This window comes from Polypterus senegalus, chromosome 13 (assembly GCF_016835505.1).
Source record: "Polypterus senegalus isolate Bchr_013 chromosome 13, ASM1683550v1, whole genome shotgun sequence".
In the NCBI taxonomy this organism is placed as follows: domain Eukaryota; kingdom Metazoa; phylum Chordata; class Cladistia; order Polypteriformes; family Polypteridae; genus Polypterus; species Polypterus senegalus.
The window spans coordinates 157,079,574-157,098,597 of record NC_053166.1 but is presented as its reverse complement, the minus strand read 5'-3'; the positions used below and the strand labels follow the sequence as shown (position 1 = coordinate 157,098,597).

At 43.7% G+C, this 19,024-nt stretch overlaps 1 protein-coding gene across 2 annotated transcripts in view; it reads right to left on the bottom strand.

Annotated features, from left to right (window-relative positions):
• The window catches only part of dcun1d3 (defective in cullin neddylation 1 domain containing 3), a 65,243-nt gene that overhangs the window by 9,786 nt on the left and 36,433 nt on the right, over positions 1-19,024 (bottom strand). For both annotated transcript variants that reach the window (XM_039774473.1, XM_039774474.1), the window contains exon 2: positions 6,956-7,470. In XM_039774473.1, coding sequence (XP_039630407.1) covers positions 6,956-7,371 — 416 coding nt within the window. In that variant the 5' untranslated portion in view covers positions 7,372-7,470. The remainder of the gene's footprint in view (positions 1-6,955; positions 7,471-19,024) is intronic.

Here is a 19,024-nt window from a genome sequence, read left to right as displayed (position 1 = left end):
TTCCAATTTCATGAGATACTGAATTTTGAGTTTTCACTACCTGTAAGCCCATAATCAGCAAAATGAAAAGAAACAAACGCTTGAAATATATCACTCAGTGTTCAATGAATCTATAGAATATGTGAGGTTCACTTTTTGAATTGAATTACTGCAATAAATTCACTTTTTGATGATCTACTAATTTATTGAGATGCACCTGTAAGTGTGACATGCCCTTCGAGATGTAAATCTGGAACTGCCTTTAGGCAACAATGTGATTTTCCAGATCTCGCCTGTAGAGAAAAGTCAAGCAAAATGACCGCTTTTATTGGCTAACTAAAAAGATTACAATATCTAAGCTTTCGAGGCAACTCAGGCCCCTTCTTCAGGCGAGATGTAATCTTGCCACAAAGCAACTGAATTCCTACAATTCTCACCCCCTTTAAATACTTTACTATAACACAAAGCAGAGTATTGACCTCCTGTTTACTTAGAAGATGTCAGAACATGTGATGAATTTAAAATCTGTGTGCCCTTTATGGGGGGGACAGGCCCTTCATAAATATGACGATTTACATTTACATTTATTTGCTGAGCAGACACTTTTATCCAAAGTGACTTGCAGACCAGGTCAATATAAATCGAGTCTACAGCAGACCGTAACAAGTGTGACATGACGAGGGTCCACAATGGAAGATCACAAGCGATGAGCTCTGAGCAGAATACAAGCGAGTCACAACTCTAACAGCTAATCTCAGTTAGGCAGAAATTCACCCAACATGCAAATCTACACCACACTTCTTAAACACTTCGGGCTAAAGAATACGGAATGGAGGTGGGCAGCTTGTTGCACCAGTAGCTGGGGGGCTACATGCGAGGCATCTGAACGGAGATTTGATGCCATACAGGCGCATCGAAATTGGCTTAAACTTTCTACATATGGCCTCTTTATTGGGTAGGCCTTTTATTGTAATTCAGTTTAAAACTTGGGTGCTTTTGTTTTGTAAAAAGCCCTACTTTGACTTATTTAATTATTTATTGCTGCTTGTTGTGATGTGAGATTTTGCATAGAACTTGATAAATGTTTTGTATGTCTTTATTTGTAATTTAGGCAAAGCAATGTAATTTAGTGTTACTTTGGTGAGAGGCATTCGTGCTTGACCCCCCCCCCTTTACGACTAATTTTACGACAGGATTTGGGGGATGTGTCTTAAACTAGTTTGATGAGTATTTCTCTGCTAAAGTCTTTCAACACCTGCAAGGAAGCCAGGTTAGCGTAACATATGGTCTGTTGGTAGGTGTTAAGTTGTACTATTTCCTCCATTGGTCTGAGGTATGGCTGTTTGGAATTGGCTTGTCTCAGAGGCCTTTAAGTACCATGATGTCCTATTGGCTGTAGGGGTTGGACAGAAAAACCTATAAATTTGCTTGCTCAACCAAATTCTCTCTCTCTCTCTCTAACCAACATATGAAAAGAAGCATTTCTTGCTAACCTGTGATGATGTAGAAGTATCTTTCTCTTGTTAACAACTGATGAAGACCATCACACCATGAACTGTCAAGAACAGCACAATGAAGAGCACAGCTTCAGCCATATTGAGACAGGCTTGAGGCCTGTTCTGAAGAAAGCTGTGCACCAACGATGCCTTAACTAGAGAGACATTTTAAGTAACTACAAGTCTGTGTGCCACCTGAGTTACACATCACCGTTTTATCAGGTTGTATGGTTGCCAATATTCAAATGTACTTTGCATTTTGTTATTATTTATGAATATTATCAGTAATACATTATTTTATGTGTAACTTAACTCCTGCTTGTCTTTTTACTGCATTTAATTGCCTGAGGTTATAGATATAGAAGGGAAAGTGGGGATGCGCTATATACAGTGGTAAGTCGGTGAGATTAGGCATCCTAAGGCTACATAATAACACAATAGGATATAAATATATATATATATATATTATATATATATATAATTATATATATATATATATATATATATATATATATATATTACTCTACCAAGCTAAAACACTGCTATTATTTAAAAATTTATCAGTGCCATCTCCCTAAGAAAGGAAAGCAACCTCTACGCTCCCCGGTCAGCAATCAATGCCACTCACTAATAAACATTTTGTGTTCTAGACAGACAGAAACACACACACACACACACACACACATACATACTTGAGTACACCGGGGCTCAGTATACCACTTCTATGTACAGTATGCACATATAAACATTATGATTTCCTTTTTCTTTATACGCAGAAGGCTGCACACCATCACATTCAGGCGCTTCCCCCCAGAGTTTTAGAGCGAAACTTGACACCTCTTATTGTGGAACACGAGCCTTTTAGTCACCCTGCACAGCTGCCACCGCTGCCATCACCCTTCCTAATTCTCTTTTTAGTCAATTTTCTAATCATCTGACAATCACTCTCATAATGAAAGGGACGCCAGGGTCAGACACTTGGAAATCTCATCAAAGAGCATGCGAAGCCCGCACTGTGAAGACGATACTTGTTTTTGGTTCTCCTTAAGCGGTTAAGCTTGTCTGAGTGCACAGATCACTGAAGACTCTGGCATGGCCTCTGGATCAGTGACGGTGAGCTGTGGAGGTTTTCACTCAAGAGACTGGGGCAGTCTGTTCAACCAAGTGGACAGTGCAGCCTTAAATTATATAAATCAGAGACCAGGGTTTTTAAAGAGTACTGTTTTTTTATTTTAAAGTTTATTATTAGAGAGATATGATACAGATGGGTTATTGGGGGAAGCCAACCCCTCTTCCATTGGCAAGGGAGCGGACTTTTCCACACAAAAGAGAGAAATCCCAAGCACTCCTTATATTAGAAGCACTCAGTCTCGTGGCTCCATTCACGTGACGTGTACCTTTGGTGCGCTGCTATTTGCCATTTTTAAAAGATTCATGCCTGATAAAATCCCCTCTGAGAATATCGTTCTGACTCCTGCTGTCAGCTAGTCTTCTGTGCGAATAATTTATTTAAAGAGGAAGGCAAAAAAATTATGGAAGGGGAGATCAAAATGACTTTCCGGCTCTTTTGGGATGGGGTTTGTGACGCTGCTGTTCTCAAAGGATAAGTGTGTGTGTGTGTTTTCAGGTGGCTGAAGATCCAGTGCATATAGAAACAAATCACACCAAAATAGTTAAAATCCCTACCTCTTGTCACATTAAACCCTTCAAATTATAAATGAAACTACTTCCAGCTCTATGTACACTTTATAAACCTCTGTGCATCAACATGAAAATAACATTTAAAAATTCTAAAAATTTTGAAATAACCGGTTTGGCTATGTGATCAGCCCCTTAGAGCAGATGTTCTTAAACTTTTTAATCGTGAGGACCCAAATAAGAAAACTGGTCCCATACTGGAACCTGAGAAGAGGATTATCATCGTAATGGCATCGAAGCCACAAAAATAACAACAGCCATCATATAATAACATACACTGCCGATTAAAAGTTTTACAACACCTCAGTTTTTCTTCAAATGTCACCAGTTGAAATGCAGTGCATGGCCTAAAATGGTGAAAAGGTAAGCCGTAGACTGCCAGAGGTTTAAATTTAAAGTTTACTTTAGCAGAAACTGGAAAAAAAGGAAACTTCAGAATATTACAAATGGGCCTTCTTCAAGGAACAACTAATAGGTAACAACCCTACAGATGTTCTGCAGCAATTCAAATAAATGAAGCCTTGCAAGTCGAAGCAAACAATTTCCACAGGTGTCCTAACTTCTGATGATTACTTAATAGCCCTCCATGTGTCTTAAAGCAGAGTTGGGACAGACGGTGCCACTACACCCTCTGAAGTCCTACTTGAGACAATATACGGCAAGAATGTACGGCAATTAACAAATGAAATGAGACATGAGCATTATTACCCTTAGACGTGTAGGCCTTTCATTTAGAGAAATTACAAAACAAATCAAGTGTGTCAGTGAGTAGAGTGGTGTCCTACACAATCCAAGGGCAATTGGAAACTCTGATAGGAAGAGATCTGGCAGTGCCAAAGTCACCAGCCAATCAGAAGACAAGTTTCCTGGGGTCACCTGCTTGTGGGATCACAGCACATCAGCTTCAAGCATAGCTTAACAGTGCAGGTTGACAAAAGTGAGTGTCGATTTGGACTGTGAAGAGAAGACGCTGAGCTGCAGGTCTGACCGGGCGAGTGGCGGGAAGAAAGCCATTCCTTAAAGGACACAACAGGGCCTTGAAATAGCAACTGTGGACTACAGCAGACTGGCAGAAAGTCTTATGGACTGATGAATCCAAATTTGAAATCTTTGGTTCATCATGCAGGGTGTTTGTATGTCGTTGAGTTGGTGACAGGATTGTTCCTCAGTGTGTGCCACCAAATGTCACACATGGAGGAGGAGGTGTGATGGTCTGGGGTTTCTTTTGCTGGAGGCAGCAGAGCTGGTGACTGGCATTCTGAATCAAACAAACAGTTTGGCTGTTAGATCAACAGAAGGGGGCTACTTTGATGAATCAAAAATTTGAATACAAGTTTGTACACTTAATGACTCCTTGACTTCCCGTATATATTTGTGTATTGTCAGGTCAGGTCTTGAAACCCAAAAAATCGATCATATATTCAGACCCTAACTTATATGCCATCTCAAAAATACGACACTAAATGTTTTTTTTTTCCCTCCCATCTTCTTGCTTCCTCTAATCACCCGCCAGTTTGTCAGACGCAGCAAATTCTGTTGCAGCAGCGCAGTTATCAATTTCTTTCGCCACTTCAACGACTTTTAATTTAAAACTAGCTTCAGATTTTCTTCTGATCACAGATACGAGATTCTCTTACGATAAAGGTGTATGAGGGTGCGAGATACCAAAAACACTAAACGGTGCAAACGTCGCTTCGGAATAGTTTGGGCATTACCGTGTGGTCACGTAGGCACAACAGAGAGAGAGGGAGATTAGGAGCACACGCTGATACAGCGCATTGCTGCACCCACATAGGAAAAAAAGGCCGTGTGCTCCGTGGTGACTGTCTCAGGTGGGCGTTAGCATATCGTGATCTCTTGGACTAATAGCGTGAGTTTTCCGCATTCGACTTATACGACCGACATTATAAAATACCGGAAATTATACGGTAAAACCAAGTCTCGACTGATCCGCGGGAGAACTTAAACATGAGTATATACAGTATTTTTTTCCTTTTTATTTGTTCTATGTTTTGATTTCATGACATTAAACTGCGTGCATTTCCATTTAAACTTTAAGGTATTCTAAAAGTTTTAACCGGTAGTTTAGTTTACGCTTCAGTCAAGGTGGGGTGCGGCATCAGGAAATGACAATTTTTTGAAAGGATAGTATGAGTGATCACTTAGCTTAGTCACTTGACTCTTGATAAGGAATAAAGTACTCCAAAATAATGAATTAATGCAGCGTATTTGCCTTGTTGTATTAGCATCATTTTTTATATAGCGGTTTTCAAATGAGCTTCACCTTTTTCTAAATGAGTTCACAAATGCTTTAGTTCAACGTATCCTGGTGTTTTCATTTAACAATCCAATAAAACTGAGTAAACAGTAGCAGCATTATTCCTACTTGTATTTTATTTAGTGACTAGCCATGTGCGCCCAACTACGTTGTGCGTGCTAAAGTTGTCTGTGAAGGGCTCCCTGTTTAAACGCGGCTGCAAGTCGTGAACTGGGCCTTTTGTCGCACGGCATTATGATTTTTTTTTATAAGGGAAACAAAATTACAAAAGAAAACCCTTGGACATTGATTCGATAGGAACAGCCTACTTGGAATCGCTGTCCGAATCGTAATTATGTGGTGGTATAGAAGCATTTCTGTTTCTGTCCGTTCACAGTCCGTCTCGTTTTCAGGACACTGTCGTTTCCTCTCACGATGTCTTCTCAACCTTTCTCCAGTCTCGCAGGTTGCTTTGTGGCAATCCAAAGAGTAAGGCAATATACACGGAGCAATGGTTATAAAAGGGGGACACATAGGTATCCAGGCTCTTTACAGCATAAATAGGGATCACTTCACTGACATGTAAGCAAGCCACGGTACAACTGTGAGACGCGCAGCACTCGCCGGCTACAACGTAACAATAATAATTTCCGGAACGTGCTGTTACGTTGTCATTCATTTTACCCACTGTCTTTCTTTCATTCATATGTTACGTAGGCACGTACCTTTTATCTTCGGCAATCTCCTTCTCTAATCAGCGTAACACTGTCCACCACCCCTTTCGTTATTCCGGCACATCGTTGACATCCGTGAGTAACAACAACGTACTAAACTGGAAGGTGGTCTGTCTACGCATGCGTGGAATTCGCGGACAAACAAAGATCAAGATCCAAATGAAGATCTCTTCAGTTAATTTAAAGCACAACAATTTGTTTAGTTTGAATGTCTGTGTTTTGAGGTGTGACTGGCGTACCACAGTCTCCAGTAGTAGAAGTCTGGAGGAGATTCTTAATGCAATGCCTATGTTTTAGCTGTCTCTCTACTGCCATCTAGTGCTTCTTCTTCTAATTCATTCGCGGACAAACAAAGATCAAGATCCAAATGAAGATTATACATAGAGAAAAGATTAAATTCTGATGTCTAATTTGGTGAACTGTGTTATTTGCAATGTGAAGTCCTATTCAGAGACGCGGTGCTGAATGTCTAGAGTTTGTGCTGATATTTCCTGTTGTTTTTTCAGTCCTCGGTGGTCCAAACAAACACATCCTTCACACTAGCACTTTAAGATTCATTTAATGGCGTATCGGTGAATTTGCAATGAAGCACCGACAGCTTGTCCACAGCCACCGAGACTGCTTTCAGTACAGAACATATAAATCCTGCCGGTACTCACTCGCCTTTCATTAAATTCTTGTGCCGTTTCCATTATTTTCACTTTGACATTTCCAACTAGCGGTGCGGCCTCTTCGATCTCGACATGTTCTAAGCCCAACCACAAAACCAGGCAACCCCTCCCCTTCCTTACCTTGTAAACTTGCACATGGTGGCTGCCTGAAACTTCCAGGCCAGCACTAACACTCTGAACTCAGCGGGATCGACGCAGAGGTCATTGCAGAAGCGTTCCATGCCCTCCTCCAAGATGGCATCGTCCTGCTCATCCTTGTAGCACTTGAATAGCTCTTCGATCCGCTGCAAAGAAAACTCCTCGCCGTTGGAAATCGCCTTGTCCCCTGGCGAGGCCAGAGGCTGGGCCAAATCCTGGCTCATGTCTGGCTTCTTGGTGCCGTTGGCCAATTCTCCGGGGCTCTTGGGTGCGGGGCTCAGGTCCTCCTTGTGGCTGGTCCCTTTTTTACCCTGCGACTTGCTGCTCGGCTCCTTGTCACCACTTTTGCTTCCCAGGGAGGATGATGGGTTTTTGCACTTGGTGACACACTGGCCCATTTTGCTCAAAGGCAACGGCTCAGAAGCGGTCTTCCCACCTTCAGGCTGAACTCCCTCTCAACCGGTGTCGAGCTGCGAGCCTCAACATGCCATCAGCAGCTGTTTTGGGGACAGAAAACAAACAAGGAATCAGTGACGCATGAAGACATTAGATCACATGTCATGGTGAGCAATACCATTCCATGCAAAAAAGGAGGCCAACTTCCTCTCAGTCCAAAAGGGACTGGCACAGATGACGCCTGACCCCCACTTCCACCACACTCCGAAAGCCCCTCCCCTTCCCACATATATTGGGGAACCCAGCGGAAGTGGCCGTCACTTGAGGGACCGGAACTCCAGATTTGCTGCTACTGATTTTGAGAGGGCAATTGCTGAACGTTTTGTAATGTATTCTTTGCTTTGGAGTTCAAAATGGGCAGGCACACTGAGGGTAGACATAACCCTTGACCCCATGTTTGAGTTTTCTTTCCCTATTGTAGATTATAACAAAGCCAAGGTCGTCTTGAACGTTCAGTGCTGAACGTTTAACGGTCTTCTGACCAATTACACACGTGGCTCCTTATGGGTGTGTGTCTGTCCTTCAGTGGTCCTTAAAGCTCATTTGGCACAGCCTGCCTGCTGTCACGTTAGACCCACTCACAGTAATCCCTCCACGATCGCGGGGGTTGCGTTCCAGAACCCCCCGGTGATAGGTGAAAATCCGCGAAAGTAGAAACCATATGTTTGTGTGGTTATTTTTATATATTTTAAGCTCTTAGAAACTCTCCCACGCTGTTTATAAATATTCTCCGCACAGTTATACAGTAAACCCTTGTTTATCGCGGTTAATCCGCTCCAGACAGATAAATGAATTTCCACAAAGTAGGATTCTTTATTTATAAATCTAATATTTTCGCAGTCAGAGCATTGAAAACCTGTTTACGACCTTATAAATACGTTTTTTTAACATTATTAGAGCCCTCTAGAAATGAAATAACACCCTTTACTCAAAAAAGTTTAAACTGTGCTCCATGACAGAACTGTCATCTCTGTCTTTTCTCACAATTAAATATCTTCCTCTTCAAAGTGCGCGTCAGGAGCAGAGAATGTCAGAGAGAGAGAGAGAGAGAGAAATAAACAATCAAAAATCAATAGGGCTGTTGGGCTTTTATGTATGCGAAGCACCGCGATAAAGCGGCCGCAATGAAGGGATCAATGTGAAGGTAGTCTTTCAGCACTTTTTAGAGGAGCGTCCGTATCTTCTAAGCAAACAGCCTCTGTGCAGACAGCCCATCTGCTCACACCCTCTCCATTAGGAGCAGAGAATGTCAGAGAGAGTGAGAGAGACAGAGAAAAGCAAACAACCAAAAATCAATACGGGCTGTTAGAGCTTTTAAGTGTGCGAAGCAGCAAGCGGGAAGCATATCGTATATCATTGAGGAGTTTTATTTAATACGTAATACGTGCTCTGATTGGGTAGCTTCTCAGCCATCGGCCAATAGCGTTCCTTGAATGAAATCAACTGGGCAAACAAACTGAGGAAGCATGTACCATAAATTAAAAGACCCATTGTCCGCAGAAATCCGCGAACCAGCGAAAAACCCGTGATATACATTTAGATATGCTTACATTTAAAATCCGCGATGGAGTGAAGCCGCGAAAGTCGAAGCCGATATAGCGAGGGATCACTGTATAGTGTCTTTAAAGGCAATCACCTTCTAAAAGTGACGTCATTCAGCTTACATGTAGATAAACTAGAGCAGAAGGAGCATGACTTGTTGGGTGGGAACTGGAGGTGGGTTGAGTGCACCAAAAACATTTCTCTGAAGTGTGTATGAATTAAAAGAAATAATACAGCAGCAGAGCGGCAGAGTTCAAATTACAAAAACAGACTAATCATGTGCATAACTGCATGAGACAAAAGGGATGGCAAACAAAAACAACATGTTCTGAAGCAAAAAGTTACACAAGGCAAGCCATACAGCAGGGGCGGAAATGAGAATGCGTGCAGCTTTAGTGCGTGGCGCTATAAATGTGAAGCACACAGGAGGAGGAGGAGGAGGAGGAGAAAGAACATCTGGGCTTTACGGAAAGAGAAAACCGTGGTGATGACAGCATGCAGGCCTGCTGTCCTGGGATGCACAACAGGAGGGCAGCATCACCATCTTTATTTGGTGTGCTTGTTGGGGATGCTGCCATAAGGAAAAAGGCTGGCAAAAAAAAAAAAAACATTTACCCAAATCCCTGAAATTCAGTCTAAGTGTTTTAAACAACACCAAGCGGTGCCCCCGACAATAAGGCCAGTCCCCACTACAGGGGCTACATGGGCACTGCTCAAGCATTTACATTTATTCATTTGGCTGATGCCTTTTATCCAAGGTGACTTACTTTTATGATATATGTCTTTGGTTTTCCAAATGAAGCGCAGACAGGTGAAGTGACCTACTCAGGGTCACACTGGTGTCAGCATCCGGATTTGAACCCACAACCTCATAGTTTGAAGTCCTAAGCCTCAACCACTGCACCACACCGCCCACATGAAGACAGCGGAAGCTGCACCGGCGCCCAGGTGACCTGCTTGAACTCACAGACACAGTCATATAAATAACACATGCTAACCACTCGTGCCACTGGCGCCCTCAAGCAGTGTGCCCATCAGGTTATGCTGTATACAGTACAGCTGGGCCCCAACATGCGGCCCTCTGGTGGGACAAGTTTAAAAAAAAAAAAAAAAAAAAAAACCTCATCAGCTCTTAGTGACACCCCAGGTCTGTGACCGAATAGAGGAAATGGGGGAGATTAATATTGAATGGGAAAATAAGCCCATTAATAAGAGTTTCATTGTATTTAAATGTCTTTAAAAGCCAAAAAATTCCTTGCAAAATGAAACTTCTCATTGTAAATGCAGTAAACAGGCAGGACACCCTTCAGAGAAGCCAGACATGGTGCGTCACAGTCACTGCCTACACATTAGACAGACATGACAATATTAAATATGGACAGACAAGAATATGATAGACACAACCTGTCTACTACACAAAAAAGAGAAATGAACGGCACTGTATACAAAAACAGCATATTCTGCAATGCCACCTTCTAAGCCTGCTTAACTCAGAGCACAGGGCACAAGGAAGAAAAACTCTGGACAGGTCGGCAGTCCATCACAGGATGAACACACACACACACACACACAGGACCAGTTTAGTGTTACCAGTCCAGCTAACCTGCATGCCTCTGGATTGTGGAAGGCCCCGGAACGTGAACCCTCATCTCCTTACTGCAAAGCAGTAGCACAACCACTGCGCCAACTTGCTGCCTAGCATCTTTCATATTTAACTGACACATATACAGTCGACATGAAAGGCACTATTTAATTCAGGGAGGAACGAAAGGCAGTATATAACATAAATAAATGACCTTAAAATTAAATGTCCCATTTGTATCATAGTGTGCCTTTCATACCTCCCTGCATTAATTATACAGTGCCCTTTACTGTATAATTGCATCTTTCTCTGGCCCGGAAGCAAGAGGTGGAGTCGGGTTAAGGGCTCCACCTCCGAGGATACACAAGCGAGGCGAGCATGTCGGCAAAACGAAACTTACGAAGAAAGAGTCGCTCGCTTAGCCGCAAATACAGAAGCGAGGCGAGCACATCGGTAAAATGGTATCCCTTTTACGTTTCCACCCACCACTAATGCACAACCAATGTGACCACGTCAGCAAGACGTAACCTCCTAGGAGAGAGATGCCCAGAGAAGTTCATTTTACTTACCTGACATCTCTATATTTCAGTTTCTTTTCTGATGATTTCAATAGTTTCTAGGATCCCGGGCTTTTTACAGTATGGGCTTACACAGCTATATATAAAATTATACAATCCAACATCTGTCGGTGTGTCTGTCTGCTTTTCACGAGAGAACTACTAAACGGATTTAGATCTGTTTTTTTTCTATAATTTGCTTGAACATTCCGGTTGATTTTGCGACTTCTCTCATCACGCTAAGTTCGCTTGTGGTACCGATTTATTTGAGCAAATCTGAGAGAGATGCAGTGGGCTGGGGTGCAGGGCCTTCCTCATTCACTCGCCAGCCTCTGTTCGAGTTGGTCTACGTCTCGCCACGTGTTGGAGCGCACCTCGCCTCCACTTAGCTAGCGATACCCGTTTGTTCAACAGACATTATCATCTACAGATTGTTAAGGAGTAATGTTTGACGTTTTTGAGAGAGAGAGATCAGAGCTACATGTGTTGTAGACGGTAGCTGCTGATTGCCAGAGATATCACGGTCATGTGCTTTTCTCCCCATGCTGGGAACGCTGTCCTGTCAGAGCTGAACATGATCAGATACAGTGCCAACGTCTATTGATTTTTAAAGTTTATCCTGTTTCATTACTATGTGGGCGCAGCCACAGGGTACAGCTAGTTAATAATAACAATCCAAGTACAGTGGGTATGGAAAGTATTCCGACCCCATTCAATTTTTCACTCTGTGTTATATTGCAGCCATTTGCTAAAATCATTTAAATAAATTTTTTTCCTCATTAATGTACACACAGCACCCCATATTGACAGACATAAAAAAAGAATTTTTGAAATTGTTGCAGATTTATTAAAAAAGAAAAACTGAAATATCACATGGTCCTAAGTATTCAGACCCTTTGCTCAGTATTTAGTAGAAGCACCCTTTTGAGCTAATACAGCCATGAGTCTTCTTGGGAAAGATGCAACAAGTTTTTCACACCTGGATTTGGGGATCCTCTGCCATTCCTCCTTGCAGATCCTCTCCAGTTCTGTCAGGTTGGATGGTAAACGTTGGTGGACAGCCATTTTTAGGTCTCTCCAGAGATGCTCAATTGGGTTTAAGTCAGGGCTCTGGCTGGGCCATTCAAGAACAGTCACAGAGTTGTTGTGAAGCCACTCCTTCGTTATTTTAGCTGTGTGCTTAGGGTCATTGTCTTGTTGGAAGGTAAACCTTCGGCCCAGTCTGAGGTCCTTAGCACTCTGGAGAAGGTTTTTGTCCAGGATATCCCTGTACTTGGCCGCATTCATCTTTCCCTCGATTGCAACCAGTCGTCCTGTCCCTGCAGCTGAAAAACACCCCCACAGCATGATGCTGCCACCGCCATGCTTCACTGTGGGGACTGTATTGGACAAGTGATGAGCAGTGCCTGGTTGTCTCCACACATACCACTTAGAATTAAGGCCAAAAGTTCTATCTTGGTCTCATCAGACCAGAGAATCTTATTTCTCACCATCTCAGAGTCCTTCAGGTGTCTTTTAGCAAACTCCATGCGGGCTGTCATGTGTCTTGCACTGAGGAGAGGCTTCCGACAGGCCACTCTGCCATAAAGCCCTGACTGGTGGAGGGCTGCAGTGATGGTTGACTTTCTACAACTTTCTCCCATCTCCTGACTGCATCTCTGGAGCTCAGCCAAAGTGATCTTTGGGTTCTTCTTTACCTCTCTCACCAAGGCTCTTCTCCCCCGGTAGCTCAGCTTGGCTGGACGGCCAGCTCTAGGAAGGGTTCTGGTCGTCCCAAACGTCTTCCATTTAAGGATTATGGAGGCCACTGTGCTCTTGGGAACCTTAAGTGCAGCAGAAATTTTTTTGTAACCTTGGCCAGATCTGTGCCTTGCCACAATTCTGTCTCTGAGCTCTTCAGGCAGTTCCTTTGACCTCATGATTCTCATTTGCTCTGACATGCATTGTGAGCTGTAAGGTCTTATATAGACAGGTGTGTGGCTTTCCTAATCAAGTCCAATCAGTATAATCAAACACAGCTGGACTCAAATGAAGGTGACCTCAAGGATGATCAGAAGAACTGGAAAGCACCGGAGTTAAATATGAGTGTCACAGCAAAGGGTCTGAATACTTAGGACCAGGTGATATTTCAGTTTTTCTTTTTTAATAAATCTGCAACAATTTCAAAAATTCTTTTTTGTCTGTCAATATGGGGTGCTGTGTGTACATTAATGAGGGAAAAAATTTATTTAAATGATTTTAGCAAATGGCTGCAATATAACAAAGAGTGAAAAATTGAAGGGGGTCTGAATACTTTCCGTACTCACTGTATATGAGGTATATCTTTGGTTTTGTTGATTAATCTGTGGAAAGCACCTTGAGTTGCACATAAATGTATGATAAGATGCTATATACAGTAAATAAAAGTTATTATTACTATTGGCAGGGCTTGGTGTGTAATTACTCGCCCTGGAGTGGCTAATGGGGTAACCGTGTATGTTTGCACATGAATGTATGAACTGCTGGTTGTCTCATTAATACCCCAGAGCTGCTCCGCCATGATGTGCTACCACACACCCGCGCATCCTGAGCGAGACCAAACCATATAACTGAGAATAAAAACTTGTGCCACCACGGACACGCCATGACACGGGAATCACACCAATATCAGTTGTGCCACAGCCCAAAAACGTATGCACTCCACACAGAAGACATGCAGTGCTCATATACAGTAAAGGCACTATTTACAGTGGGGGAAATAATTATTTGATCCCCTGATGAATTTGTAAGTTTGCTCTCAGTCTCTTAATTTGTATGGTAGTTTCATTTTAATGGAGAGAGACAGAATTATTATCATCATCTTCTTCTTCTGCTGCTCCCGTTAGTGGATCATCTTCTTCCATATCTTTCTGTCCATTGTTACACCCATCACCTGCATGTCCTCTCTCACCACATCCATAAACCTTCTCTTAAGCCTTCCTCTTTTCCTCTTACCTTTCAGCTCTATCCTTAGCATCCTTCTCCCAGTATACCCAGCATCTCTCCTCTGCACACGTCCAGACCAATGCAAACTCGACTCTCTGACTTTGTCTCCCAACCGTCCAACTTGAGCTAACCCTCTAATGTACTAATTTCTCATCCTGTCCATCCTTGTCACACCTAGAATATCAACCAAAAATCCAGAAAACAAAATTACATAAAAGTTATAAATTGATTTGCATGTCATTGAGAGAAATAAGTATTTGATACCAGGTATGAAATACTTATTTTTCTCAATGACATGCAAATGAATTTATAACTTTTATGTAATTTTGTTTTCTGGATTTTTGGTTGATATTCTGTCTCTCACCATTAAAATGAAACGACCATCAAAATTAGAGACTGAGAACAAACTTAAAAACTCAGCAGGGGATCAAATACTTCTTTCCCCCACAGTATACAGTGTTGAGAGGTTTACTTACCTTGGCAGTGACATTCGTGTCTCTGTTGACTCTTCCTATGGAGGTCAGTTGACGGATTTGAAAAGCATGGGGGAGACATGAGGTCGCTGGAAAGGGGTGTGTGGTGCCCCTGATATCTCTGCAAAACGGCAAAGGTCTACGTCTTTAGAGTCCTGGTGCTGCCAGTTTGTAAGACATGGACGCTATCCAGTGACTCAAGATAAAGACTGGACTCCTTCAGGTGTGTCTCTTCAGAGGGTCCTTGAGTACCACTGGTGTAACTTTGTGCTGCTCATGGAGTCCCAAATGAGGTACATGACCTGCATTGTGATGGAGCATCAGTTATGGCACTATGGCTATGTGACGCGATTACCCGAGGGTGATCCGGCTCACTGTTGAGGACCCAAGTGGCTGGACCAGGCCAAGGGGAAGCCCACGGAACAACATAGGGGGAAAGAGATCATTAGGTCGTTGGAAAGGGGTGTGTGGTGCCCCTGATATCTCTGGAAAAGGGCAAAGGTCCAAGTCTTTTAGAGTCCTGGGGCTTCCTGTCTTGCTATATGGTTGTGAGTCATGGACGCTATCCAGTGACCTGAGATGAAGACTGGACTGACTCCTTAATGTGCGTCTCTACGGAGAATCCTTGGGTACCACTGCTTTGACTTTGTGTTGCTCATGGAGTCCCAAATGAGGCACATTACCGGAATTGCGAGGGAGTATGAGTTATGGCACTAAGGACATGTGGTGCGATTACCTAAGGGTGATCCAGCTCATAGGACCCTCATTGTTAAGGTCCAGACCAAGGGGGCGCCCACGTAACACCTGGCTGCGGCAGATAGAGGGTCATTTCCGGAGGGTGGGACTGGTCCGCGTGTCTGCCTGCGGGGTTGCTAACCGGGATCCTAAGCTGTTGTGTTGTGTGGTGGGTGCGGCAACGCACTGTACCAGTGAATGATCCCCAGCTTCACTTGACTTGACTTGTACACAGAGATGCAGTACGAGGTGAGACACAAAAATAACCGGATTGGTAAAAAAACAAGAATGCTCCAGACGTATCTTCCATTGATGGAAACCATGCTGGAACTCTTCTTGCTTGGAGGCCCTTCAACAGGCTTGCCGTTTCTGTCTACACTTCATCCACTGAAGAAAAAAATGTGTCCACTTTTGATTTTCAGGAACAAGTAAAAATCACAGGGAGCTAAATCGGGCGAATATGGAGGATGATCGAGGACAGGAATGCTTAACGGTAAAAGCAGTACGATCATTTCGAACAATCTGAACCACCGTTTTGATGTTTTCATCCGTCCGAGACGAGCATGGGCGACCTGGGCGTTGAACGTCTTCCACATTTTCTTGCCCTTCCTTGAAACGCTTGTGCCACTCAAACACTTGTGTGTGAGACAAACTGTTATCACCGTACACTGTTTTTATCATTTCATAAGTTTCTGTGGCTGTTTCGTTCAATTTCTAAAGACATTTGATGTTGATTCGCTGTTCCATTCCTTCACTCGACGTTATTGCGGCAACTCGTGCAGCGATTGTTGTGCAGATACTGACTGGACTCGGCTATTCACAGGATATACTGAGCCGGTCGGCGGTTTGAGAGGGCGTGGAGGAGGGGATGTAGTTCTAGGATTCACGTTCGGCTGACCTCCAGACGGTTTTCCAGGAAAGCCCCAAGGCCAGTCTGGTTATTTTGTGTCTCACCTCGTATACAAGAGACACAAGATTGATAAATATGAAAGATGCTATATAATTGACAGACTAGATTTATTGATCCTGAAGTGGACATTAACATACACCACAGCCCATACTGGGATAAAAACGGGTTTTCATTGTCACGAAAACATCAAATGGCAGCACCACCCCACAGCAGTGAAGTGCATGGGATGACACGACCAACGGGGAGAGCCCGGATTAATTTAGATTAGAGACACCTGAAGTATTATTTTCTTTTCTTTTCCTCCTCCCAGCAGTGGTCGAGTCATTTGAAGTCAAAACCAAGCGCATCACGATGGCGGCTTCTACAATATCACGTGTAAGAGAGACTTCCGTTCACTTAAAACGTTTAAAAAAAAAAAACAACTTTCCTTTCTGCTCAGCAGGCACCGGAGGCAAAGCGGCGCCGTGTGCTCCAAACGGAGCAGTAAATATAGGAAGTGTTGAAGCTGGTTGGCGTGATAAACCCACCAAAAAATTAAAATATTTAGTGGGTGTGTACGACTGAAATAAAATCAGAGTCCGGATGAAGCGTAACAATCACCGTAATTTCTTGCAAAAACCACACGAAAATCTCTGGAAAGAGGATGTGGATGCCATTTTAGGCGACAAAAAACTAGTATGTAGCCCAGCTTAAAAAAATATGCCTTCACCTTCATCATCAACCCCAACGACTTCAGATTTAACAGACCAAAACACAGCAGCAGCAGCAGCACTCCGACTTGTTCCTGGGCGTACGGTTCCTCATAAACATTCATCTTGTTAAAATGTGTCAAGAAACGTCTGCCACCTTTAATCAGAGCTGCTTGCTTCTTTTCCTCCGAGTCCCCCCACCACCCCCCCAAAAGTGTTTCACTTCTGAGCACCAAATGACAAAGGTGTGAAGCGTCTCCCACGGCAACAGATACTGGCACCACACATGCGGCTTAACAGATTTTTTTTTTTTTTTATTAATGTCAAATATGTTTAAGCAAGTTCCGAAAGCGCCTGATTTATCACCAGGATTTCAGTGTCACACCACGTCTGGCACTTGGCCCACCCTGATCAAAAAGAAAATAAGCGCGGCATCGCATTCAAGTGTGGAGCGACGGCACGGAGGCTAACAAAGGAGTGGCCCATCCTCGGCGACCGTGTGAACAGAGCGGCCACTGGAGAAACAGCAGATTCCAATTCCCCCCCCAGAACAAGTAATTTTCATATGGAGACAAAAGAACAACTCGGGACACCCGTTCCACAGGCCTGTTTTCACTCCACCTTCAGACGGCAGGATATGGCCAGTGCCATGTGCGTCTATGGCTTGATTAGCAAGGCATCAGTTCACCAAAGTGGGAACTCGTCCCCCCCTCCCCCAAAAAAAGAAGAAAGAATTCCACAAAGACCACTCTGTCCACCTTGTGGAGTCTGGAAGTGCTGGAGCACATCTATCCAGCAGGAAAAACTGGGATTCAAAAGATGGTGGGGCGTGAAGTGGTGATCAGAGAACCCCCCATTTCTCTTCTCGTCAGCAGCTGCCCAATGCCAGCCGCCTCATTGTTGAAAACCCGCAGATATCCCAATTTACCCTTCTCCCCAAAATTCACAAAACGTAAAGTCCTGGACACCCTATTGCTTCTGCATGCACTACTCTTAACTAACGTTCTTTCCTTGACTGTCATACGAGGACCACTGGTTGATGACCCACCCCATACTAACCATGTTCTCCAGTTCTTGGATGGTTTCAGGTTTCACTGTGCTTACTGCTTTTTCTTTACCATGGACATCACCTCCCTACATACACTCATTCCTCAGGATGAAGGGTCTCACTGCCCTCAGACGGACATTCAACAGACATCCATTCCAAGATTCTCCCATCAGACTGGCAGCACTGGTTCTTACTCTCAATGCCTTGCGTTCTGATAACTTTTTTTTACCAGGTCAGTGGACGTGCAATGGGTACTACAGCAGAATGGGACCTATGTAGCTATGCCAACGCCTTTATCAGCTGTTGGATAAGCGTTTCTTTTCTTTCTACCAAGGCTTTGTATCAGACATGTAGAAAAAGATACCTCCCAAGATTGTGTCGGTGCTGCCTCTTGCTCCAGAAGACAGCTACAGGAATTCATGAATGATTCCACTGCTGTCCATCCATCTCTCAGGTTGACAGTCTATGTTTCCACCACAACGCTTTCTAGCGTTCAAAACCTCGGTCTACTACAAGCCAACCAACACATACAGATATCCTGTCTACCGCTCCTTCCATCCCCGGAACACTAAAAACTTTCGACCCCCTTTCTCAGTTCCTCAGACTCTGCTGCCTCTGAAGCGATGAGAATGACTTGTAATGAAACACTCGGAAAGAGGAGTCCTTCATCCACAGAAGACACCCGTCTCCTGTTGTGGTCAGGACCCTCAATCAAGCCAGGAGTAGACCCCTGTAGCATCCACCCTGCATCCCAATGGACTCAACATCACTAACCCGAACCACTCTTCTCCTGCAGATCATCAGACACAATTTCCCCATTTTGCTGCCTGATCCTTCCACGAGAGCCTTTTCTTCCTAACTCTCCCTCGGTCTCCTTCTGTTGAAGACCTAATCTACCTGTTGAACCGCAGCTCACTTCACAGAGGAGAGCCCAATGCCTCACCAGGCACTTGTGGCTGTAACCGAAACCGCGGAACCACCTACAAATGTGTCACCATTAATACTTCCATATGATCTTCTTTCGGCTGCTCCCGTTAGGGGTCACCAAAGCAGATCATCTTGTTCTGTTACACTGTTCACCTGCATGTCCTCTCT